The sequence below is a fragment of the Balaenoptera physalus genome (assembly GCF_965194825.1).
Source record: "Balaenoptera physalus genome assembly, chromosome: 16".
Taxonomy (NCBI): domain Eukaryota; kingdom Metazoa; phylum Chordata; class Mammalia; order Artiodactyla; family Balaenopteridae; genus Balaenoptera; species Balaenoptera physalus.
Window position 1 is genome coordinate 69,372,754 of NC_138898.1, and position 25,699 is coordinate 69,398,452.

At 40.0% G+C, this 25,699-nt stretch overlaps 1 protein-coding gene across 3 annotated transcripts; it reads right to left on the reverse strand.

Annotated features, from left to right (window-relative positions):
* Nucleotides 1-505: 505 nt before the first annotated feature.
* On the reverse strand, nt 506-25,173 carry GDE1 (glycerophosphodiester phosphodiesterase 1). 3 transcript variants are annotated; one of them, XM_082431116.1, is made up of 6 exons: nt 23,426-25,172; nt 16,551-16,726; nt 14,619-14,724; nt 11,352-11,444; nt 2,398-2,609; nt 506-1,123 (listed from the first exon to the last, which is right to left on the reverse strand). In XM_082431116.1, the coding sequence occupies exons 1-6, from the start codon at nt 23,684-23,686 to the stop codon at nt 976-978; spliced, it is 996 nt and encodes a 331-aa protein (XP_082287242.1). In that variant the 5' UTR covers nt 23,687-25,172; the 3' UTR covers nt 506-975. The 3 variants fall into 3 exon arrangements, with proteins under 3 accessions (XP_082287242.1, XP_082287244.1, XP_082287243.1); XM_082431118.1 differs by having other exon boundaries at nt 16,551-16,722; nt 23,426-23,555; XM_082431117.1 differs by lacking the exon at nt 11,352-11,444 and having other exon boundaries at nt 23,426-25,173.
* Nucleotides 25,174-25,699: the final 526 nt, after the last annotated feature.

Consider the following 25,699-nt stretch of genomic DNA (forward strand, 5'->3'; position numbering starts at 1 on the left):
CTTTAACCTTGCAGTACCTCTGTTTCCTTATCCGTAAAAAGAGATTAATATCTAAGATTTTTGTGAGGATTAATTAAAATAATGCATGTTAAACCACTGAAGTTCCTGGTAAATAGTAAACAAGAAATTTTATCATGAGATCAGGCTCTATGTCACAGCTGTCATTTCTGGGAAGACCCTTCCCTTCCACAGATTTTAGTTTTCTCATTTGTAAAATGAGGCTAAGCCTAGATGTTCCCGGAAGTTTCTTCCAGCTCTAATTTTCTGTGATCATCTGCTGTAAAGCAGCTTGAAAGGGTACAACTCTGCCCCCTAGTGGTTTGTAGCTCTTATTTCTAGATACCATAAACAATCCCTCAGACTGATATCAAGACCTCCTTACCATTTTCTTTGCTTCACACCAATGTCTCACCAGGGGCCCTGGGCACTGGATTGGAAGCAGCAGCTCCCTTAAATTCTTTTTGTCTTAGGATATGATGCTTGGTACATGGTTTTCCCTTAGTGCTCCTTTTAATGATTTTATTAGTATGGTCACAAGTTTGATGTCTACAGTACATTGATAACATAGCTGGATACAAATATTTTAAATAATTAAAATTATGTAAGTGTGTCAAGTTTTAAAACGTCAACTCTGAGGGATCATGCATTTCCCATGCATTTGCATCTGCACCCCCAAATTGCACAATTCAATCTGTGCTTATCTTCACTGGGTTTCAGTGTGTGCCTCAGCTAGGTCGGGGCAGGAGTGTTGTGCCTTTTTGCAGACCCAGACTTTCAAGAGCATCGGTTTTGAACTCAGGCATTCCATGGAGCAAGGTGGCAACACTGGGTTTTGCTCTGGTTCAGGTAAATACCCAGTAACCGACTACTGCTTGTGTGAGCCACTTGATCCCCCAGGGGCTTGGGTATATTGATATTCCTCCATGAGGCCAGCAGGCAGTTTCTGTACCTGTGTTTCCTCCCTGGGGGAAAAGCCTAGAACTGAGGTGTGCAGTCTTCCAACATGCTGTCAGTGATATAGCTGGAACCAAGATGGGATTCATAGTAACTTTTTTCATCGAAAGTATTAACAGTCCAAGCAACAACCTGAATGCCTTTAGCTGACCACTTCTTCAAGTAGTCCCTGGAGAAAGAAGAAAAACCAACCTTGTTAGAATAATGCCAATTGTCTCAGGAATCTACAATGGCCACTAAATATGGTGTTCACTGAGTACTAACAGCCCCCAGAAAGAGCCTCTTAACTGGCCTCCGCACTGCAGCCAGAGGGTGTTCCAAACCCAGCATGAGCACCTCCTCCACGCCGCTGTGGCTTTAAACGCTTCAGCCACTTGCTGAAGACCCCCCCAACCCGAACCCCTACCGGAGGCTCTACCTAGCCTAGGCCCACCTGTCTCTTTGGCCTCATCTTACGCCACATTCCCCCTTTCTTTTCTGTGCTGTACTCTGTGTGCGTACTGATTTTTCTTGCAGTTCCTTGAAAGAACCAGGTCCCTTTCTGCCACAGCACTTTTTCACGTGTCTTCCCCTCTGACTTGGACCTCCACCCCCAAACCCCTCATTTCCTATGCCCCCTTCAGATCTTAGCTCAGCTGTTACTTCCTTGGGGATGTTTTCCCTGACTCCCTTGACTAGGACAAATTAAACAGTATATGTGCACTGTTCTCTCTTATACAGCATTTATCTTAGCTCTAATTTTATGTTTATTGGATCTTTATTTGATTAGCATCTATCTCTTCCACTTGACTATAAACTCCATGAGGGCAGACTGTGGCTTTCTTTCTTTACCACAGCATCTCAGCTTCTTAATACAGTACCTTGCAATACTGCAGGCATACAACAAATATTTATTGAACTGAATGCACACATGCCTGAAATAATATGAAACTTACAACTGTAACCACCTGAAATACATAGCTATAAAATTGCCAAAATAAAGATTCAGAGATTGCTAGCAGGTTAGGGAATGGAAAGTTTCTTGGAAGCAATGGAGTAGAGCCTGTAATATATAGGGGAGCAGGAGAAAAGTTGGGATAGATGAGGTAGGTGCCCACAAGACATCTTCATTGTGGTTCTGCCCTGGATCCTATGTTGGTTTTTAAAGGGAGCCAATCACAAGGAAATACAATCTCTCTGTCTCTGTCTCTGTCGTCATAGTTTGGCACGTTTACTTTTTCTTTAAAATGCACTAAAACCCAAGAATATTTGATCAACTTGTTTTGGAAACAGTGAAATATGCCTAAACTCTTCCCACCTAAGAAGCTAGTGGCATTTCAACTTAATAAAGGCATGGTGGGCTTCGTGGGTGGGAACCAATACAGGTGTCCACTGTTAATCCTCCCTTTTCAAGAAGAACATTCAGGAAATGTATCAGAAGATAAAAAAAATCTTCCAACTTACGGAGATACAAAATCCTTTTGTATGAGGAAAGCTGAAATTCCACACAAGTACCACAAGATATTATGCATACTCCAATCGAGCAAAATGTCCAATGCCACAAACATGGACTGTTTCCAGAAAGTATCAAAGCGTGGTTTCCCATCTCCTGTATGGCTAAGGCTCCAAGGTCTGTGAATTAAAGCTGTTACTACATTCTGATCTGCTTGTCTCATCTGAAAGGAATTTTGGAAAATAAAGCAATTATCATATCTTAAGGCCAATACCTCTCATTTGTTCGTTAGATTTAGCCAATGTACTCAGTCTGTACAAGGAGGTATGCTGCCCCCCATGTCTACTAAATAAATACTCCATCATAAACCCTTTGAGAAAATAATGTGTTGAATGTAAAGCATTTAATATATAGTATAAATGAGAACACTTCCTCCACAATCCTAAAAGAACTGCAATACTATCTTTAAAATGAGAACATTATAACCTCAGGGCCAAATTTTAATAATGTCACAAAGAGTAACTTTCAATTGGATATTGATTTAAATTATGGCCAGAGATAATTAGAACACAATGAGGATGGAACCATGATCATTTCAAGATGGGCTGGTTAGCTTTTGATCCTTGTTAGAGAAAACGGCTGAAAAAAAGTTGTGGGGGGCGGGGAAATGGGGTGAGAAGGGAGAGAAGTGGGGGCAGGGACAAGGACAGAGCAACGGACAAATGGGGGATATGGATGGAATTCTCTTAGTCTGTGCTCTATGGTCCTCTGGAAAAGGTATCACACATTTTAAAGGCCTCTGGTCAAGGAAGTTTGGGAAACACTGATCCAAACGTCTAGAAGCCCCAGGACACTATTCATCTCAATGACAGTTTATATCCCAGCAGGCTCCACCCTTACTGCAAATTTTTAAATACATGCTGTGTTGGTCACTGTTGAAGAACCAACTCATTATTTTGGAAACTGGTAAATAAAGGACAGGATTAAGCATTTATTTGCCTACTGAGTAGCTAAATAGTAGATGAGAGATCCTCTTTATAGAAGTATTCCATCTAGCTAATACAAGAAGAAGAAACGACAGACTTAGAATATTGACACTTTAAAACCTCTAGTAGGGACTTCCCTGGTGGTCCAGCGGCTAAGACTCCGCATTCCCAATGCAGGGGGCCCGGGTTCGATCCCTGGTCAGGGAACTCAATCCCACGTGCTGCAACTAAAGATCCGGCGCAGCCAAATAAATAGATAAATAAATAAATATTAAAAATAAAAATAAAACTCCTAGTAAATTGCCAGAGCTGGCCACTGGCATCAATAACAGCTGCTGACAACTCGACGAGACAACTTGACATTATGCACCCCCTGATGGTAGAAGACCCTTACCTAAGAAATTATCTTACCAAGAATAATTGAACCTAATCAATCAAGCCTTCAGCTCTCACTACTAATTTATAGGAAATATACAGAGGAGATGAATGTGTTAAATTGTACCAGGGCATGATTAGCAAAATCCAGACTTCGGTAAATAAACTCTACAAAACAACCTGGTTTCTTCAATAAATACATGACAAGGGGGATTTATACATTGGATATTTGATGATCTTAAGGACTTCTTGTTAATGGTTTTAGATGGGATAATGGTATTGTGGTTATGTTAAAAAAAAAAAAAAGGAATCACTTTTTAAAGATACTTAAGGCAATTTTCATGGATAAAATGATATGATGTCTGGAATCTGCTTCAAAATAACCCTGGGGAGGAGGCGGAGTCAAGATGGCAGTGTGGGAAGATGCGGAGTTAGCTTCTCCCCACAACTAGGGCGCCTGCCAGCTGCTGGTGGGGGACTCTGACGCCCAAGGAGACGGAAGGAACCCCAAAGTGAACCGGTAGGATGTAGGGGGGCTGAAAGGGGAGGAGAAGTGGAGGCCAGACAGGATCAGCGCCCCTGAGGCCGGGGAGATCAGGAGAGGTAGGCAGGAGGGGCCTTCCAGGAGGGGAGAGGAGCGGAGGGTGATCGACCGGCCCACTCGGGCTGGGGAGCCTGCTGAGCTCCCAAGCTGATCCCCTGCCCTCCAAAGCCCCCTCCAGGCCGCGTGGGTCCTTGGGGGCATAGGAGGGAGGTCAGGGAGATCAGGAGAGGCAGGCGGGAGGGACCCTCCCAGACCAGAGGAGCAGGAGAGGAGAGGCGGGCGTCTGCCCCACCCACTCAAGCCCAGGAAGCCTGCTGGGCTCCCAGGTGAGGTCCCCTTCCCTCTGAGACCAGGGGTGGGGGGCACGCCTGGGTCCCTTCTGTTCCTTGAGCCTAAGCCCCACCCCCCACAGCCCCCAGGGCCTTTTCCAGCCCTGTGGGTCCTGAGCATAGGCCCCGCCCACCACCCAAACCTCACCCTTGCTTAGGTCCTACTCTCCACAGCCAAGGCCTTCCTCCCAGACTTTTTTTTTTTTTTTAATTTTCCCTCCTCCTCTTTTTTAGCATTGTGGTACTGATGTACCTTCCGGTTGTTGATTCATCTATATTTTTATTTTTATATTCTTTCTAATGTATCTGTTAGTTTCCTAGTCTAATTTTATTTTTTACTTTGTTATTGTTCTCTCTCTTTTTTTTTTTTTTGCCCCCCCCACGTGGCTCACAGGATCTTGGTTCACAAGCCCGGGGTTGGGCTGAAGCTCCTGCAGTGGGAGCTCCGAGTTCAAACCACTGGACTAACAGAGAACCTCAGACCCCAGGGAATATTCATCAGAGTGAGGTCTAACAGAGTTCCTCATCTCAGCACCAACACCCAACTCTACCCAATAGCCTACAAACTCCAGTGTTGGAAGGCTCAGGCCAAACAACCAGTAAGACAGGAACACAATCCCACTCATTAAAAAAAGAAAAAAAAAAAATGAGACGGCAAAAAAATATGTCACAGATGAAGGAGCAAGGTAAAAACCTACAAGACCAAATAAATGAAGAGAAAATAGGTAACCTACTAGGAAAAGAATTCAGAGTAATGATAGTAAAGATGATCCAGAAACTCAGAATGGAGGCACGGATTGAGAAAATACAAGAAATGTTTAACAAAGATCTAGAAGAACTAAAGAACAAACAAACAGAGATGAACAACACAATAACTGAAATGAAAACTACACTAGAAGGAATCAATAACAGAATAACTGAGGCAGAAGAACGAATAAGTGAGCTGGAAGACAAAAAGGTGGAAATAACTGCCAAGGAGCAGAATAAAGAAAAAAGAATGAAAAGAATTGAAGACAATCTCAGAGACCTCTGGGACAACACTAAATGTACCAAATTTGAGTTATAGGGGTCCCAGAAGAAGAAGAGAAAAAGAAAGGGTCGGAGAAAATATTTGAAGAGATTATAGTCAAAAAATTCCCTAATATGGGAAAGGAAATAGTCACCCAAGTCCAGGACGCACAGAGAGTCCCATACAGGATAAACACTAGGAAAAACACACCAGGACACATATTAATCAAACTAACAAAAATTAAATTCAAAGGAAAAATATTAAAAGCAGCAAGGGAAAAACAAAAAATAACATACAAAGGAATCCCCAAAAGGTTATCAGCTGATTTTTCAACAGAAACTCTGCAGGCCAGAAGGGAGTAGCAGGATATACTTAAAGTGATGAAAGAGAAAAACCTACAACCAAGGTTACTCTACCCAGCAAGGATCTCATTCAGATTCGATGGAGAAGTCAAAAGCTTTTCAGACAAGCAAAAGCTAAGAGAATTCAGCACCACCAAACCAGCTTTACAACAAATGCTAAAGAAACTTCTCTAGGCAGGAAACACAACAGAAGAAGACCCACAAAAACAAACCCAAAACAATTAAGAAAATGGTAATAGGAACATACATATTGATAACAACCTTGAAAGAAAATGGATTAAATGCCCCAACCAAAAGACACAGACTGGCTGAATGGATACAAAAACAAGATCCATATATATCCTGTCTACAAGAGACCACTTCAGACCTAGGGATACATACAGACTGAAAGTGAAGGGATGGAAAAAGATATTCCATGCAGATGGAAATCAAAAGAAAGCTGGAGTAGCAATACTCGTATCAGATAAAATAGACTTTAAGATAAAGACTGTTACAAGAGATAAGGAGCGACACCACATAATGATCAAGGGATCAATCCAAGAAGAAGATATAACCATTATACATGTTTATGCACCCAACATAGGAGCACCTCAATATATAAGGCAAATGCTAACAACCATGAAAGGAGAAATCGACAGTAACACAATCATACTGGAGGTCTTTAACACCCCACTTACACCAATGGACAGATCATCCAAACAGAAAATAAATAAGGAAACACAAGCTTTAAATGAAACAATAGACCAGATAGATCTAATTGATATTTATAGAACATTCCACCCAAAAGTCGCAGAATACACTTTCTTCTCAAGTGCACATGGAACATTCTCCAGGATAGATCACATCTTGGGTCACAAATCAAGCCTTGGAAAATTTAAGAAAATTGAAATCGTATCAAGCATCTTTTCTGACCACAACGTTATGAGATTGGAAATCAATTACAGGAAAAAAACTGTAAAAAACACAAATACATGGAGGCTAAACAGTGCACTACTAAATAACCAAGAGATCACTGAAGAAATCAAAGAAGAAATAAAAAGATACATAGAAACAAATGACAACGAAAACATGATGACCCAAAACCTATGGGACACAGCAAAAGCAGTTCTAAGAGGGAAGTTTACAGCAATTCAATCTCACCTCAAGAAAAAAGAAAAATCTCAAATAAACAATCTAACCCTACACTTAAAACAACTAGAGAAAGAAGAACAAAGAAAACCCAAAGTCAGTAGAAGGAAAGAAATCATAAAGATCAAAGCAGAAATAAATGAAATAGAAATAAAGAAAACAATAGCAAAGATCAATAAAACTAAGAGCTGGTTCTTTGAGAAGATAAACAAAATTGATAAACCCTTAGCCAGACTCATCAAGAAAAAAAGGGAGAGGACGCAAATCAATAAAATTAGAAATGAAAAAGGAGAAATCACAACTGACACTGCAGAAATACAAAGGATTATAAGAGACTACTACAAACAACTATACACCAACAAAATGGACAACCACGAAGAAATGGACAAATTCTTGGAAAGGTATAAGCTTCCAAGACTGAACCAGGAAGAATTAGAAAATATAAACAGACCTATCAAAAGTAATGAAATTGAAACCATAATTAAAAATCTTCCAACAAACAAAAGTCCAGGACCAGATGGCTTCACAAGCGAATTCTATCAAACATTTAGAGAAGAGCTAACACCGATCCTTTTCAAACACTTCCAAAAAATTGCAGAGGGAGAAACACTCCCAAATTCATTCAACGAAGCCACCATCACCCTGATACCAAAACCAGAAAAAGATATCACACAAAAAGAATATTATAGCCCAATATCACTGATGAACATAGATGCAAATATCATGAACAAAGTACTAGCAAAGAGAATCCAACAACACATTAAAAGGATCATACACCATGGTGGAGTGGGATTTATCCCAGGGAGGCAAGGATTCTTCAATATATGCAAATCAATCAATGAGACACACCACATTAACAAATTAAGGAACAAAAACCATATGATCATCTCAATAGATGCAGAAAAAGCTTTTGACAAAATTCAACACCCATTTATGATAAAAACTCTCCAGAAAATGGGCACAGAGGGAACCTACCTCATCATAATAAAGGCCGTATATGACAAACCCACAGCAAGCATCATACTCAATGGTGAAAAACTGAAAGCATTTCCTTTAGGATCAGAAACAAGACAAGGATGTCCACTCTTGCCATGCTTATTCAACATAGTTTTGGAAGTCCTAGCCACAGCAATCAGAGAAGAAAAAGAAATAAAAGGAATACAAATTGGAAAACAAGAAGTAAAACTGTCACTGTGTGCCGATGACATGATACTGTACATAGAAAATCCTAAAGATGCCACCAGAAAACTACTAGAACTAATCAATGAATTTGGTAAGGTTGCAGGATACAAAATTAATGCACAGAAATCTCTGGCATTTCTATACACCAACAATGAAAAATCAGAAAGAGAAATGAAGTAAACACTTCCATTTACCATTGCAACAAAAAGAATAAAATACCTAGGAATAAACCTGCCTAAGGAGGCAAAAGACTTGTACTCAGAAAACTATAAAACACTAATGAAAGAAATCAAAGATGACATAATTAGATGGAAAAATATACCATGTTCTTGGATTGGAAGAATCAATATTGTGAAAATGACTATACTATCCAAAGCAATCTACAGATTCAATGCAATCCCAATCAAACTACCAATGGCATTCTTCACGAATTAGAACAAAAAATTTTACAATTCGTATGGAAACACAAAAGACAAATAGCCAAAGGAATAGCCGAATAGCCAAAGCAATCTTGAGAAAGAAAAACGGAGTTGGAGGAATCAGGTTCCCCGACTTCAAACTATACCACAAAGCTACAGTAATCAAGACAGTATGGTACTGGCTCAAAAACAGAAATATAGATCAATGGTGTAAGATAGAATGCCCAGAGATAAACCCACGCACATATGGGCACCTAATTTATGACAAAGGAAGCAAGAATATACAATGGAGAAAAGATAGCCTCTTCAATATGTGGTGCTGGGAAAACTGGACAGCTACATGTAAAAGAATGAAATTAGAACACTACCTAACACCATACACAAAAATAAACTCCAAATGGATTAAAGACTTAAATGTAAGACCAGACACTGTAAAACTTAGAGGAAAACATAGGAAAAACACTCTTTGACATAAACCAGCAAGATCTTTTTTGACCCATCTCCTAGAGTAACAGAAATAAAAACAAAAATAAACAAATGGGACTTAATTAAACTTAAAAGCTTTTGCACAGCAAAGGAAACCATAAACAAGACAAAAGACAACCCTCAGAATGGGAGGAAATATTTGCAAATGAAACAACAAAGGATTAATCTCCAAAATATACAAACAGTTCACGGAGCTCAATATCAAAAAAACAAACAATCCAGTTAAAAAATGGGCGGAAGACCTAAATAGACATTTCACCAAGGAAGACATACAGATGGCCAAGAGGCACATGAAAAGATGCTCAACATCACTAATTATTAGAGAAATGCAAATCAGAACTACCATGAGGTTTCACCTCATGCCGGTCAGAATGGCCATTATCAAAAAATCTAGAAACAATAAATGCTGGAAAGGGTGTGGTGAAAAGGGAACCCTCCTGCACTGTTGGTGGGAATGTAAATTGATACAACCACCGTGGAAAACAGTATGGAGGTTTCTTAAAAAACTAAAAATAGAACTACCATATGACCCAGCAATCCCACTACTGGGCATATACCCTGAGAAAACCATAATTCAAAAAGAGACATGTGGGGCTTCCCTGGTGGCACAATGGTTGAGAATCTGCCTGCCAATGCAGGGGACACGGGTTCGAGCCCTGGTCTGGGAAGATCCCACATGCTGCGGAGCAACTGGGCCCGTGAGCCACAACTACTGAGCCTGCATGTCTGGAGCCTGTGCTCCGCAACAAGAGAGTCCGCAATAGTGAGAGGCCCGCTCACCGCGATGAAGAGTGGCCCCCGCTCGCCGCAACTAGAGAAAGCCCTCGCACAGAAACAAAGATCCGACACAGCCAAAAATAAATAAATAAATAAATTAAAAAAAAAGAGAGACATGTACCACAATGTTCATTGCAGCACTGTTTACAATAGCCGGGACATGGAACTAACCTAAATGTCCATCGACAGATGAATGGATAAAGAAGATGTGGCACATATATACAATGCAATATTACTCAGCCATAAAAAAGAAACGAAATTGAGTTATTTGTAGTGAGGTGGATGGACCTAGAGTCTGTCATACAGAGTGAATAAATCAGAAAGAGAAGAACAAATACCGTATGCCAACGCACATACATGGAATTCAAAAAAAAAAAAAAAAAGATACTGATGAACCTAGTTGCAGGACAGGAATAAAGAGGTAGACATAGAGAATGGACTTGAGGACATGGGGTGGGAGGGCGAAGCTGGGGTGAAGTGAGAGTAGCATTGACGTATATACACTACCGAATGTAAAATAGTTGGCTGGTGGGAAGCAGCAGCATAGCACAGGGAGATTGCCTTGGTGTTCTGAGATGACCTAGATGGGTGGGATAGGGAGGATGGGAGGGAGGCTCAAGAGGGAGGAGATATGGGGACATATGTATGCATATGGCTGATTCGCTTTGTTGTACAACAGAAACTAACATAGTATTGTGAAGCAATTATACTCCAATAAAGATCCATTAAAAAAAAAATAACCCTGGGGATAAATGGGGTTATGGATGAAACAAGCTGGATTATGGTTAAAGGAGGGCTTGCTGTAGTATCTGTGTATTTGCATATTTCAAATTATGCATATTTTAAATTCACTATAAGACTTATTTTTTAAAAAGGTATATTCTGCTGTTACTTAGTGAGACATAGAAATATATAATTCATTCTGTTCTGAGAATGTTACCAAAGTAATCTGAATGAGCCTATAAACAACACGAAAGAAGGAGCTAAAAAGGAATCATGGTATTTTAAAATGGGGTACGAGTACTTTCCTCTTCCTGAATTTTTGTTAATTTAAAAGAGGAGTCTCTTCACAGATGTAGAGAACAAACGTATGGACACCAAGGGGGGAAAGGGGGCGGGGTGCGGCGTGGTGGTGGTGGTGGTATGAATTGGGAGATTGGGATTGACATCTATACACTAATATGTATAAAATAGATAACTAATAAGAACCTGCTGTATAAAAAATAATAATAAAATTCAAAAAAAAGAGAAGTTTCTTAATTGATTCAGTTCAGTTTAAAAGGCATCTATCTTATGCTTATTTAGCTCACTGCTATTATTACCACTAACTAACATAATATTATATACAACAAAAATCCAGAATTTTACCTTATAGATAACTTCTGGCAAGAAAGAGCAGACAATACTATTATTATATAGTTGAGGAAACTCCATATATACTTTCTTTAGAGCATCAGTAGCCTGTAAAAGAGATTCATGTATTTAAAATCTATTAAAATGTAGTCCCGGGCTTCCCTGGTGGCGCAGTGGTTGAGAATCTGCCTGCCAATGCAGGGGACACGGGATCGAGCCCTGGTCTGGGAAGATCCCACATGCCGCGGAGCAACTAGGCCCATGAGCCACAACTACTGAGCCTGAGCGTCTGGAGCCTGTGCTCCGCAACAAGAGAGGCCGCGATAGTGAGAAGCCCGCACACCGCGATGAAGAGTGGCCCCCGCTCGCCGCAGCTAGAGAAAGACCTCGCAGAGGAACAAAGACCCAACACAGCCAAAAATAAATAAATAAATAAATAAATAAATAAATAAATAAATTTATAAAAAACACTTAAAAAAAAAAAATGTAGTCCCAACCAGTAACTACTATTTATAAGTACAACTCTATTAAGTAAATCAGAAGTTTACTAATATATGGGGGTGTTCAAAGGAGTATTGGTAGGTTGCATTATCCACTAGGATGCATTTTAAAGTCACATCAGCAGATAAGGAAGAAGCTGGGGTACTGCTGCTTTACTACTTTGTTGAGAGGCTCACCTCCTTTTGTCATACTTTGGAAAAGTATGGCAGACTACAGGCCAGTGGAGGTTGGAAGCAAAATTTTAAAATCTTTTCCTTATACTCTAGTTTAGCCACTAGGAAAGGTCCTTTTATACCCACAGCTCTATCTCCCTCTGCCTTTCCTAGCTGAAGTGGGAGTCAACCAGTCTGCAAACTAGAAAGGGTAGATTTTCTCTGTCTAGGCGACTGAGAGGAAACGTCATCCATCATCAACACGGAGGGAGAAGCCATGGGACAAGGGAGAAACTGGGAAGAGTCTCCCAACTCTTCCCAAGAAGAGCAGAGGTTTCTTTTTGCAGTAGACCAGCTACCAAATGAAGAAGAAATGGTAGAATTAAAATACTGATATTTTGTAACCTCTAGTGAATTAACAGATTTGGCCACTGAGCCACAGTAGCAGCTAACAACAGAGATGACCAGACGTTAGGTGGAATGTAATGTTGCTACATCATAATTCTTGAAGTACCCCTAATTTTTGGAAAGTCACACATAACCTATAACCAAATATAAGCAACTAAATGCATTCCCCAAAATAAAAAAGAACACAGAAATTATTCATGTCATGCTTCCCTTCACTAATATGACAGAGTGTGAGCTATAGAGCCGAAGTTGTTTTCTTGCTGTGAACTAACACGCACCATGTGTGATGCTTCATCTACATTCTTTATCTGATTCTCACAACAACCCTATGTGGTCATTTCTTACATTGTTCCCATTTTGCCCATAAGGAAACAGAAGCTTATCAAGGTTAAGGTTACACTGTAGTAGGTGAGAGTTTAATCACAATCTCCAAAGCCCGTGATCTTGGCTCCTGTATTCTACCGTCTCCAATTTAATGCCAACACTTGTTCCTTTATACTCCCATTTTTAAAATTAATTAATTAATTTATTTATTTTTTGGCTGCTTTGGGTTTTCGTTGCTGCACGCGGGCTTTCTCTAGTTGCGGCAAGTGGGAGCTACTCTTCATTGCAGTGCACGGGCTTCTCGTTGCTGTGGCTTCTCTTTGTTGCAGAGCATGGGCTCCAGGCGTGCGGGCTTCAGTAATTGTGGCATGCGGGCTCAGTAGTTGTGGCTCGTGGGCTCTAGAGCGCAGGCTCAGTAGTTGTGGTGCATGGGCTTAGTTGTTCCGTGGCATGTGGGATCTTCTTAGACTAGATCTCAAACCCGTATCCCCTGCATTGACAGGCGGATTCCTAACCACTGTGCCACCAGGGAAGTCCCTATGCTCCCATTTTGGTGAATTAGATCACTGTGTTCTGCCCAATGCTTCCCAAACCATCTGTGAACACCCAACCAGAAAGCTCAAATAGCTGGAAAAAAAAAAAAATTTCTTCCCCTCCCTCACCCCTCTTTATTCTAAGAAAATAATCATGAAGATCAGTACACCATGCGTAAAATGTAGGGCCTATCAGGGTTCCCAAACATGGGCTGTTATCCTCAATAAAACCCGAGGTGCTCATTAAAAATCTTGTTACTTGACCCCATGACCCTGGCCATTTTTAAGATGTAATCTCTGGGTGGAATGGCCTAGGAATCTGTATTTTTAATATGTATTCCTGGTGATTCTGATGCAGACTGACTGGAAAACCTAGACATATAGAACTATCAGTTTACCAGAATAATAAATTAGCCAGAGCACCATTCTCCTCTTTCTTCAAAAATGGGAGTTTATTGTACTTAAGTTAGAGGCTCATATTTCAGGTTTTAACAACTGGTTTCAACAATATCCTGGGCTAATTAAAAAAAAAGTTGGTATCATCAGAACTCTCCATCAGTAGATGGCCATTACTGATTATAATTATTGCTGGGGGAAAATACCCAAGCTGTACAACAACATTTGTACTTGAAAAATGTATTCGTACTTGAAAAGCTGGTTATGAGAACAAATGTAATCTGAACCATATTTTACCATTGATTTCCACTGCAATAATGTGTTTTTATGAGTAAATGCTCTAAAATTTAAGCAAAATTTTATTTAAGAATGTAATACATATTTTAAGAAATTATAATAAATAAAAGTATAACTACTCAAGTCATAGAATAACAAAACTATACATAAGGGATAGAAATCATACAAAAGGGATAAATCCTTATAGAAGACAAATATCCTCTTAGCTATCAGAAGCTTTAAATATAGGAGTTTTCTTTAAATTCAGTCCAGAGTTGTCTAAGACTCTTATCAGCCAGATGTAACTGGTCTTGTATCCAACTCCTGGAGCCCTTTTTATGAGGTTACTTAAATGGTCTGTTCAAGAAGTGCCTCTTTACTGTTTATTTAATATCTTTTGTAAATGTTTTATGCAAATAAAAGAAACCTGACTCTTCTATTCTGTGCTAATTGTCGAATACTGGGAATTGTTAAATGGTTCCATCAAAGGTTAAAAGGTTAAAAAGGTTCCATAATTTACTGTTTCCTTGAAGATGTGGATTTTTGCACTGTAAACTTCCATTAAGCAAATATAATTTGTAAAAATAATTTAAGAATATAAAAAATAAAATATATAGTTAATTTTGGAACAAACTAGCACTTAAATAAAGCTGTCTTTTCCAAAGTGGTAAAGTTTATGGTATAAACTGTACCATATTTGCATGGCCTTTGACATCAAAGAAGATTGTGAGGTTATGGTTTAGGCACTCTGCAACAGCTTCTCTCAGGGTAGGAATCTTTTCATCAGGGAAATCATTCCTATAAGAGAGGGAAAAGGAATAGTACATTGTAGGAACAAGGAAAAGATAAAAGTTTAGTGAAACAGACATTTGAAAAATGTCTCCCAACCAAAGGAAAAGAGTGTTTTCCCCAACTTCCTTTCTCCAACCATACCAACGTCCAAGGATAATATGTTCTTAAACCAAATTAAAGATATTCTTGGCCACAAAACAGCAACAACAAAAATCATTTATTTTTTAGGCAGTCACTGGATTTATAATATAATTAGTAACTCTACTCACTAAAGGGCAGAGTATATGCCATCTTTGGAGAACTCAGAGACTTAAGATTGTACTTTCCCTAATAGAACCTTATGCAGGAGAAATTCCTAGCTATATATACATCTGTTAACTGTATGGTTGTGCATTTAAGTGCAACTGGTTAAAATAAATAATTTTCTAATACATAAGTTTCTGAAAAAGAAAAGGAAAGTTAAGTGCCTGACCCATAAGAAATCAGCTTTTCTCAAATAACAAAATTTCACTCTACATGACTTAACTTATGCTAATTCAACGGTATTAATTCAACTCTAAGATCTTGGTTTTAAAAAAGATAAAGATAAATAGTACAGCAAATTCTGCCAGCCACTCTATTCAGTGACTATTCCCTGGGAATCAGAGACATGAATTTGCTATTCCTCTGGCTAGTCTTAGTTGCCATGCTCCCCTCTCAGGATGAGCATTTTACCCCACTGAGAGAAATTTTTCCTTCTTTTCCAACAACATGGTCTCTAAACACAAGCCAATTATTTGGTATTTAAGCAAAGAAAATGCAACCTTTCAACTATGGAACAAAGACTGCTTGGGTTAAAGACATTAAGATGCATATTGGCTCCAATACCATGCCTTCTTCAAGTATTTTAAGGGTGATGCTGACCCTGAGCATTTTTTGCATTAAGTGTTGACTTTGAATTTGACATCTTATTAGCTACAATGTCACTGTAATGTTAAAACCAGCCTTCCCCTTGCCTACAGCTGAGCAATGAAATATCTGTAACAGCAGAGAGCAATTCCAGCAGCTTGGACTCAGAACTTTCAAGTGTTATCAATATTCTTTCTAAAGTATGACTTCCTCTGGCTGACTTTTAATTTCTTTCAGTTCCTAGGAAAAGAAAGTCTGAATCATCTTTTAGGGAGGACTACAGTTTAATCACTGGGTCAAATAAATTGACCAGAGAATTGATACGACATGAATTACAGTAAGAACACATTTTTCGGTATTACAAAGACAAGAGGAGAGGGATTTAAATAACCACATTCCAAAGTATATTACCCAGATACCAATTCCAAGGTGTTTATAGTTGTTAATGGTGGGAAGGGCATGGGTTCTGTGGTCATATACATTTGAGAAACATTAAGTTAAAGGCAAGAATTGATTGACGTGAACTGTTTATCCCCAAGGGGAACGTCTAAAGTATAGTGTTTGATCTTATTTGATCATAGAACCCTTTTCTTCTGGAACATCTTATACGATTAGCTCTGATATACATACATACACACACACCCCACACACATACATATATAAATTTATATGACAGTACAAAGTAATTGTCACGTTAGAGTACTGTCTTGAGAATAATTCTGAAGCCAAATTTGGCCTCAGTGGGAAAAGATGAAAAACATTCATGCCATATTTCTGTTGTTCCTGGCACCTGCCAATTACTTGGGAAACCTGTATATAGCTGAAAACAAAACACAACAAAACAACTCTTCTGGAGCAGAAGATGTAATTAGAAGGTGCCAGTGTCTTTCTGTGATCTCCAACACAAGTTGAAAGATATGTTTAGGTGACAATACACCACTTACCTCAATCTGTGATTTGCTGCAGGATTAAGCTTCCTAATTTGTTCAAATGTCAAATCACACAATCGACCGGTGCCATCAGTTGTCCTATCTACTGTGCTATCGTGCATTAAGACAGGAATCCCATCAGAAGTAAACTCAAGGTCCAACTCCACGCCTGTTGCTCCATTCTTAGCTGCCTTAACAAAAACACCAACGATATTAATGTCACGTGGCCACAGATGTCATTTTGTAATCTAAACACTAAAGATGACCAACAGGGCTGGCTAAGTAGATAGTTTCTCTTACTGATTCTATTCCCTTCCTATACCAAAGAGCAACCCAACCTCTTTTCCATGGATGTTAACCTTACTTCAGTGTCCACCCTTACGGATTCCTTAAAAACTTCAATTTCCCCACTTTTCTCACTCTCAGAGTGGCAGATGGGGAGACTTCTGGAATTTGTTTTCTCTGGTTGCTTTAACTATACAGACCATTAATGGCTTACAATTACAAATATTTAGTCACATTTCACTGTTTACCTACACTCTCTTTGGTGCAGTATCTGATGATTCCCCTGTGTTTGTTGATTAGTTGGATATTGCACTACCTTGGCATAAACAGGACGAGTCAGGTTTCTGCTGGTTTAATTCCATCCTCTAGAGCAGAAACACCAAGACTGCTTCTAGAGGACACTAGATTTTGTTTATGTGAGCAGCACTGGCTGTTGGCCAACAAGCTGGTAAGCCCGATAAGGCATGCAAGAATTTATCTAAAAAAGAGAACATGAACATAAAGTTTGAGGGGCCATGCTCCTCTGAGACACACTATCCAACATTTGCTTCCTTGGCTTCTTTGTCACAATGAAGACATGAAACACTCATTATGATCAAGACTTTAAAGTTAATTTTTTTTTTAATTATGCAAACATACATTGCAAACATACATAGTAGTATACAGCAAAAAAAAGACTTAACGGATGTTAACATTTTGCCATATTTGCTTCAATCTCTTGCTGCCCTAAAACAATAATAGCTATATTATTTATTGAGCCTTTTATATTTGTCAGGCACTATTCTAACTGCTTTAAATGTATTAACTCATTTGATCCTCACAACCCTTCAGGAGGTACTATTAACATGCTCATTTTCAGAAGAGGAAACTGACAGAGATTAAGAAACTTGCTCTGGGTTACACAAACTAGGACGTGGTAGAGGCTACACTCTTAACCACATGACTTTACACATGACTTCACTATCACACTACAGATACAGCTAAAATCCTCCTCCCTTCTTCTCCAGAGGCAACTGCCAAGTGGATGTGCATTATTTCTATATCATTCCCTTACAGGTCTTTATATATTTACTACACACTTAAGTACCCATAAACAACATACAGCACTGTACTAGTGCATAGTAAGCATTCAATAAACATTAGCCATTGTTATTGTGTTTTTTAACATGTTTTTAACTGTAAAATAGTCAAATTTATTAATTATGTCCTTTATAGGTGGAGATTTGTCTATCTTATTTAAATCCTTTCTTACCTCCACTTATAAACAACTATTTTCTTCTAGGCTTCAAAGTTTGATTTTCACATATATGACCAAGATTTCCCCCTCTAAAAACTCCAATTCCATCACTAACTGGCTATGTCATCTAATTACAAATATTACTCTAGCCTCCGTTTCATCATTTTTATGATGATACTTCTTTAATGATCTTAAGAGTTGTGAGGATTTAGAAATAATGTATGTAAATCACCAAGCTTGGTGCCTGGCTCAGAGGTGGCACTCAATATAAGTAACCTATTATGACTAGAAAAACACTTATGCCTCAGTGAAAAAGTCATCACATAAGATGTAATGCTTACATTTACACTGATTAAAAGGTACATCTTTTTATAAGATTAAAAGGTATATCTTTTCTAAGTTTAATAATGCACCGGTAAATCAACATGGGTTATATATTTTATAACATAAAACAAGATCACATTTCCAGTATTCACAGTGCATCTCTCTCATTGTAATACAAATGTTAACCTTATTACTTGATGCTAGTAATTCGGTTCAATTATACTTTCATCCATTAGGGCCATTTTTACTTGGCTACAAAACAAAAAATAACAATGGTGAGACACTGTATTTTAGCAAGAATACTAAAGGTAATGAGTTCATTTATTTGTCTTTTCTGTGTAGTTTATTAAGGCCAAAAACAAAAGTTCTATAAAAGAATCACCATACTAGAGCTTCTTAGACCAGATCTTCTAATGACTGCATTCAACTTTCTTTCCCAATACTTTTATGTAGAAGCAAAAAGATAAACCCCTGAATCTGATTCATATATTAGTATGTACTTCATACTCTTATTTCAAGAAGTTTCTTATAATAGTATTTTTCTTCTAAACATACACACTTCACATAAACTAGTCTACATAAATACTGTAATTTATTAAAACTTTACTTAAGATGTTAGTTTGAAACTATACTAATAGTTTAGTAATAGAATAGTATAGTGTAGTATAGTTATAGAAATCAGATCAATGATTGCCTTGGGGCAGAGGCAGGAGTAGGGGTTGACTCCAAAGAGAACACAAAGGAACATTCTAGGGTGATGGAAATGGATTGAGGTGCTGGCTACCCAGGTGTATTTATCAAAACTCATCAAACTGTATACTGAAAATGTATCTTTTATTGTATGTAAATTATACTTTGACAAAGTTGACTTAAAAAGTGTCTGCTTTAATAAAGTCATTATACTTATATGGCTTTTGACATACTATTCACATACCATAAAATTCATCCATTTAAAGTATACAGTTCAATGGTTTTTAGCATATTTGCAGTTGTGCAACCATCACTACAGTCGTTTTCTGAACATCTTCATCACCCCAAAAAGAAACCCCATACCCATTAGCAGTCAGTCCCCACTTCTCTCTCCAACCCTCCCAGTCCCTGGCAACTACTAATCTACTTCTTTCTCTATGGCTTTGCCTAGTCGAGACATTTTATTTAATAGAATTATATAATATGCAGTCTTCTGTGACTAGCTTCTTTTACTTAGCATACTGTTTTCAAGGTTCATTCATATTATAACATGTATGGGGACTTCATTCATTTTTCTTGCTAAATAATATTCCATTGTGTGGCTATATCACATTTTATTTATCCTTTCATCAGCTGATGGACATTTCTGTTGTTTCCACTTTTTGGCTATTATGAATAATGCTATGAACATTCCTGTTCAAGTTTTTGCGTGATGCATGTTTTCAATTCTTTTGAGTATATACCTAGGAGTGAAATTGCTGCTTCAGATGGTAATTCTATATTTAACCTTTTTCTAAAAAATTAATTAATTAATTAATTAATTTTTGGCTGTGTTGGGTCCTCATTGCTGTGCGTGGGCTTTCTCTAGTTGCGGCGTACGGGCTTCCCATTGCGGTGGCTTCTCTTGTTGTGGAGCACGGGCTCTAGACGGGTGGGCTTCAGTAGTTGTGGCTCGCGGGCTCTAGAGCACAGGCTCAGCAGTTGTGGCGCATGGGCTTAGTTGCTCCGCGATCTTCCCGGACCAGGGCTCGAACCCGTGTCCCCTGCATTGGCAGGTGGATTCTTAACCACTGCGCCACCAGGGAAGTCCTATATTTAACCTTCTGAGGAACCGCCAGACTAGTTTCCCACCATCAGTGTATGAAGGTTCCAACTGCTGCATAATCTTGCCAATACTTCTGTCTGTCTTTTTGATTATAGCTGTCCTAGTGGGTATGAAGTGGTATTTTACTGCGGTTTTGAATTGCATTTTCCTGATGGCTGATAATGTTGAGTATCTTTTCTGATGGGCTTATTGCCTATTTGTACATCACAATTCTTCCAACAAATATTTATTGAGTGTCTACTACGTATCAGGCACTGTTCTAAGCAGTGAGGAGAGAGTGGTGAGCAAGAAAGGAACATGGATCTTACACTTTAGTGGGGAGAAACAGACTATACACATGTTACATGTATTATGATAGTGATAAATGTTTGAAAAAGAAAGTACAGGGTAATGTGAAAGTTAAGGCAGGTGGGGGTCACTAGACAAGGCAATCAGGGAAGGCCTCTTTAAGAATATGACATTTACTGGACTGAATGTCAATATTATGACATAGTATGAGTGTGTTTCATGTTTGGTAATTGCAATCATTGTTGCTTTTGTTGTGGTCATCCATGTACAATGCTTGGTGTCAGTCTATTTATCTCTTGTAAAAATAAAATACAGTGTGTGTGTGTGTGTGTGTGTGTGGAAAAAAAAAAAAAAAAAAGAATATGACATTTGAGCTGAGACCTTAGTGATAAAAGGGAGTCAACAATACAAAGATCCAGGGGAAGAGTTTTCTAAGTAGAAGAAATGGCAAATATAATACAAAGGCCACAAGGTAGGAAGGAGCCACAAAGTATTGATTGCCTACCCAGATCTATTCCCTTTCTTCTTCCCTGCTGGTAGAGAGCTGTTCTTTCCCCAGTGTTCAGCTTTCTCCTCTGCTGTAAGTGGACTATTCTCAACCCCTCCATGTGTGTCTGTCAGAGAGAGTGAGAGAGACTGACTGACTTCTGGGAAAGACTTATGGAAGAGGGAGTAGAGCCTTTTCTTGAGGCTGGATGCTGATATGTAAGAAAGTGAGTCCTGGGGCTGCAATGGCCACCTGGCAACTACAATGAGGGCTAGTAAATATGCTGCAGGTGGCAGAGCAGATAGGTCAGTAGAAACGGTGTCCTCCACAATCACAAATTGAACAGCTGAATAAACCATCCTGGAAGTCACCTCTCCCACACACACCTCTTGCTATGTGAGATAGTCCCCTTACTGTTTGAAATACTTTAAGTTATATTCTCTATTACATGAAGCCAAAAGCATCATTAACAAACACCCAAGGTGGTTTAAACAGAGAGAGTTGGGGCTTTGAGAAAGGTCCAAAATGGAAAGGTGTTTTGATTTTACCTAATTGCAACAGAAAAACCACTGCGGGGTTTTAAATATGGGCAGGATATAATCTGAATTATACTTTTAAAGCTGCACTCTGGCCCCTCTGTGGAGTGGACTGTGGGTTTGACTTCATGCTTCTGTCACTGTTTATAATCATGACTCTGTTTTTGGAATGCATTCATTTCACCTCTCTCAAGTTTTTCCTTCTCTATCTATTCTATAATCTACCAGAAATTCTACCACTGTCAGAATGTCTTCCCTGACTTTTTACATAATAGAATGTTTAAGAATATCAATTATGAGCTGCAAACAAGCAAAGCGAAGAAGAAAAGGACAAAAACCAAACTTTGAAGGAAGTAAACTACATATTTCTTTTGAAGTCAAGAGGGAGCACGTGACCTTGTTTTCTGCAGCTAAATTCTGTCATGGCTAAAATGTTCACTGATAATGACCTTGTATTTGAACAAGCTAAATTACATCTCATTTCCTCTTAAAACCAGGAATCAGCTTGGCGCAATGTTATTTATCATAATTACATATATTAAAGACATGTTCAACCTAAACATACAAGACATGAATGGAGTTTAGCTATAATTCCCTTGCAACACAACAGGATATGACACACTATATGTATATGTGTATTTCGCATACATACTTCCTCATTTAATGTGAGGTAGCCTATTTCATCGAATCACAACCGATTAGGTGGATAGTAACATTATTCCCATTTTACAGGTGAGGAAACTTAAGGTCAGAGCTGGGACTAGAGTAAGGAGCGGCACCCTAGGGTGCCTTGCTTGCTACATCCTACCCATGACTCTGACTGGGACACAGAGCGCTTAAGTAACTTGTTCATTACACAATACTGTCTGTCCCTAGCTGGACAAAGAAAGGACAGTCAGTCCAAATTTTACATCCTGGAAAACATTCTAATCTATGTCAAAGAGCACTGGGACTTGGAATCAGAAGGCTGAATTCGAAAAGGAGCTGTGTGTGTTTGAGCCAGTTTTCCTACCCACTTAATGTTAAAATAATGTTTCAGGGAAATGAGAGGATCAGATATATTTCCACATATGCAAAAGTGCCTAGACAACTGCAAAGCTCTCTCACTATGCAAGCTGTTATTATGATGAAGTCTGGAGACTGCCAAGAGAGCCTTGTGAAAAGGGGAGGCAGAAATTATCAGGAGTCCCGCTGCTAGTGTTGTCTGACCATGGGGAAAGGTGATAAGGAGATGACTTGGATAATGTGGAGGACAAGTAAAGACAGCTGCTGTGAAGGTAATCCATTTAGAATATGTTAGCTAACCACTGGCCAAGACTCTACTTAACCTGGCCACATTTCCTACTTCATTCACACACCAGCCTTTGCTTTGTCCCTTGAAGTCAGGCCATATACTGTCTATTCTGTTACATGAGGATTCCAATATCATTCCCACCTCAGGACCTTTGCACTTGCTGTTCCCTTTTCCTGGAGCACTTTCCCCCCAGATCCATGGTGGGCTCCTCATAATCCCGGTCTCAGTTCAAAGGTCACTTCTTCAGATAGGATTTCTGTCTAAAATGACCCTCCCGTCATTCCTTATTCGGTAACCCTATTTCTTCATTGCACTCATCGCTTTCTTAAAGTACCTTATGTTTGTTTAAGACCTGTCTCCCCTACTCCAATGCAAGCTCTGTGAAAGCAGGTACCCTTTCTGTCTTGTTCATGACCATCCTCAGTACCTGGCACATAGCAAATACGTTAAGTATTTGCAGTGTTCTATAAATACTTGGAGATTTTCCGGAATTCAGAGGGATCGAGGGTCACTTGAATGTATTCCTTGTGGACAAATGGGGAAGTGGTAAGGCTATCATGAAAAGGCTGGGGAACCTTCGGAAGGACAGGTATAAGTCCAAGCTCCCAGGAGGCGCGCAGGGGCGGGAGGAGTGGAGGACTCACCTGCCGAATGGCCGCCAGCGTGTTCTCGGGCGCGTCGTGGCTGCCGCCGCGGTGGGCGATGGCGGAGACGCGGTCCCGGGGCCTGAGCACCTGCATGGTCCTGAGGGAGGGCACCGGCTCAAAGCTGAAGAGGCGCAGCAGGAGGTAGAGGCTGCCGGTGAAGAGGCAGGCATTGAAGGGACTGCGCGTCACCAGCAGCAGCACCAGCATCAGGAAGGAGAAGGGGCCCATGAGGCCCCCCTGTTCCTCCCAGAGCCACATGCCGGCGCCCGCACCGGCACGGACGGGAGTCCCGGTCCCGCCGGGCTCCGCGGACAGGAGACCAAGAAGCTACGACGACAGCCCAAAGCGCGGACCGCAGCTGTCACCCTTTAAGTGGACCAGCGCCGCACAATGGCGGCCGCGGCTACTTCCGTAGAAGGAGCCCGAGGTCCAGCCAATCAAGGCCGAGGATCTCCAGAGCTCGGGGCGTAGCAGCTGCCAAGGCAACGGAGGCTGGTCCGAGCTCCCGGCTGGCGTTCCAAAGTACGTTCCAAAGTTTTGCGTTATTCTGTGGTCCGGACTTCCACTGGGGCTTTCAAACTCTAGAAGCAAGGCGAGGGATATGACAGCAGTCTTAAGGTCGTAGGACTGGAAAGGATCTTAATGACTCCATTCTGCCGTCAAGGAAACTGCCCAGGGAACTTTGAAGGGGCAGGACGCTTACACTATTTATTAATTCAATTCAAGGTATGCGAACAGCACTCCGGATGCTCAGGACAACGACCGACAGGATGCCTGCTCTCATGGGGCTTACATTCTCGTGGGGCAAAATAATAGTGTTAGAGAGTACAGTTAACATTTATAGAGCACATAACCATGTTCCAGGTTCCGTGACTGCAACTGCTGTGTCTGTTATTCTCACAACAGGCTCGGTTGGGTATTACCTCAGGAAACTGAATTCAGTCGACTTTAGAAGGATTTTTTCAGATTCTGAGGGAATGAAAGAACATAGCAAAGGAGGCATAATCGGATTATAAAGCTGGAAGGGATTTTAATAATGCCCTCATTTTATAGATGAAGAAACTGAGGCCAGGAGAAGTGAAAGGACTTGAGCGGAGTCAATGAAATGGCAGATTCAGGGCTGACATCATGACACCCCAGTTTTATGCCATGAATTTTCCACTGCTACTCCTTCTAACCTTCTCCTCCTACGCAGGGCTAATGATGGGGCTTCTGTACAAGGCACTGCAAGAATTATCTCAGTTGTTCCTCGCAACCGACCTTGTGATAGGCACTTTTGAAAATCTTATTTTACATATGAAGAAACAGGCACGGGAAAGAGGGTCGGTAAGAGAGGCAGAAGGTAAGGCCGATTTAGGAAATGGAAAGTGGCTAGCTGCTAAATCATATTTTGGAAATGCCAACAAAAAATTGGCAGTTGCCATCTGCCTCTACAAGGATTAAGTTACTAGCCACTGCAGCCACTGACCTTCAACACACCCTGAAAGGAGTTCAGGGAGATAGTTAGATATTCTCGGAAGATTTTATGAGCCCAATTCTTGCATCTCCTCGTATCTAGGAAGGCACTAAAATCGTTAGCAGGGACATCTGCTCTTGTGACTAGCAGCAAGCCTCTGCCAAAATGTGTGCTTGGTTGCACGGATCCTCCTTCACTAAAGCCATATATGATACTGGCCTTCCCCCCTACCTCTTCAGAGCAGTTTCTCAGAACTATCTGAAATGCTGTCTCCTGGGCTATAGCCCTCATTTTGCCCCAAATAAAACTTAACTCACAACTCTTACGTTGTGCTTTTCTTTTTTTTTTTTTTTCAGTTGACAAAAAGCTGGTAACATATTTCGATAGAGAACTTTGGCAAAACATTCTGAGCTTTTCCTGCCATCTTGAACCTGCTAACTACCTTTCTTGGAGCTATTTTCCCACTGATTTGCAAGCGGGTATGGATGTGTTGAAGCTTAGAGTTGGCATCTAGGGTTCAGTAATTTTTTATTTACAGAGAAAAAAATTTTGGTGACCGTTGTATGTATTACAACGATTATACAGAAAGAAGTTACCTCTATACAGGTAAGTGAAAAATAGCAGTTTCAAGGAATATTTCAGAGGGCTTCAGACTTGAGGAGCGTTCTTAATGAAATAAGATTTGTGAGCTGGCAGTGAAGACTACGCCTCCCAGCTTGCACCGCGCCTCCCGCAAGTACAACGCCCTCCATCGCTGGGCCTAGACGCGTACCCAGGCGCGCAAAGCACCTCGGGGATTGTAGTTTTCTGGAGGC

Coding starts and splice junctions, on each gene's coding strand:
- GDE1 (XM_082431116.1), bottom strand. CDS start 23,686: ATGTGGCTCTGGGAGGAACAGGGGGGCCTCATGGGCCCCTTCTCCTTC. Junction 2,610..11,351: donor TGCCAGAAGTTATCTATAAG/GTAAAATTCTGG, acceptor AATTCCTTTCAG/ATGAGACAAGCAGATCAGAA. Junction 1,124..2,397: donor CAAAAGGATTTTGTATCTCC/GTAAGTTGGAAG, acceptor TTCTTTCTCCAG/GGACTACTTGAAGAAGTGGT.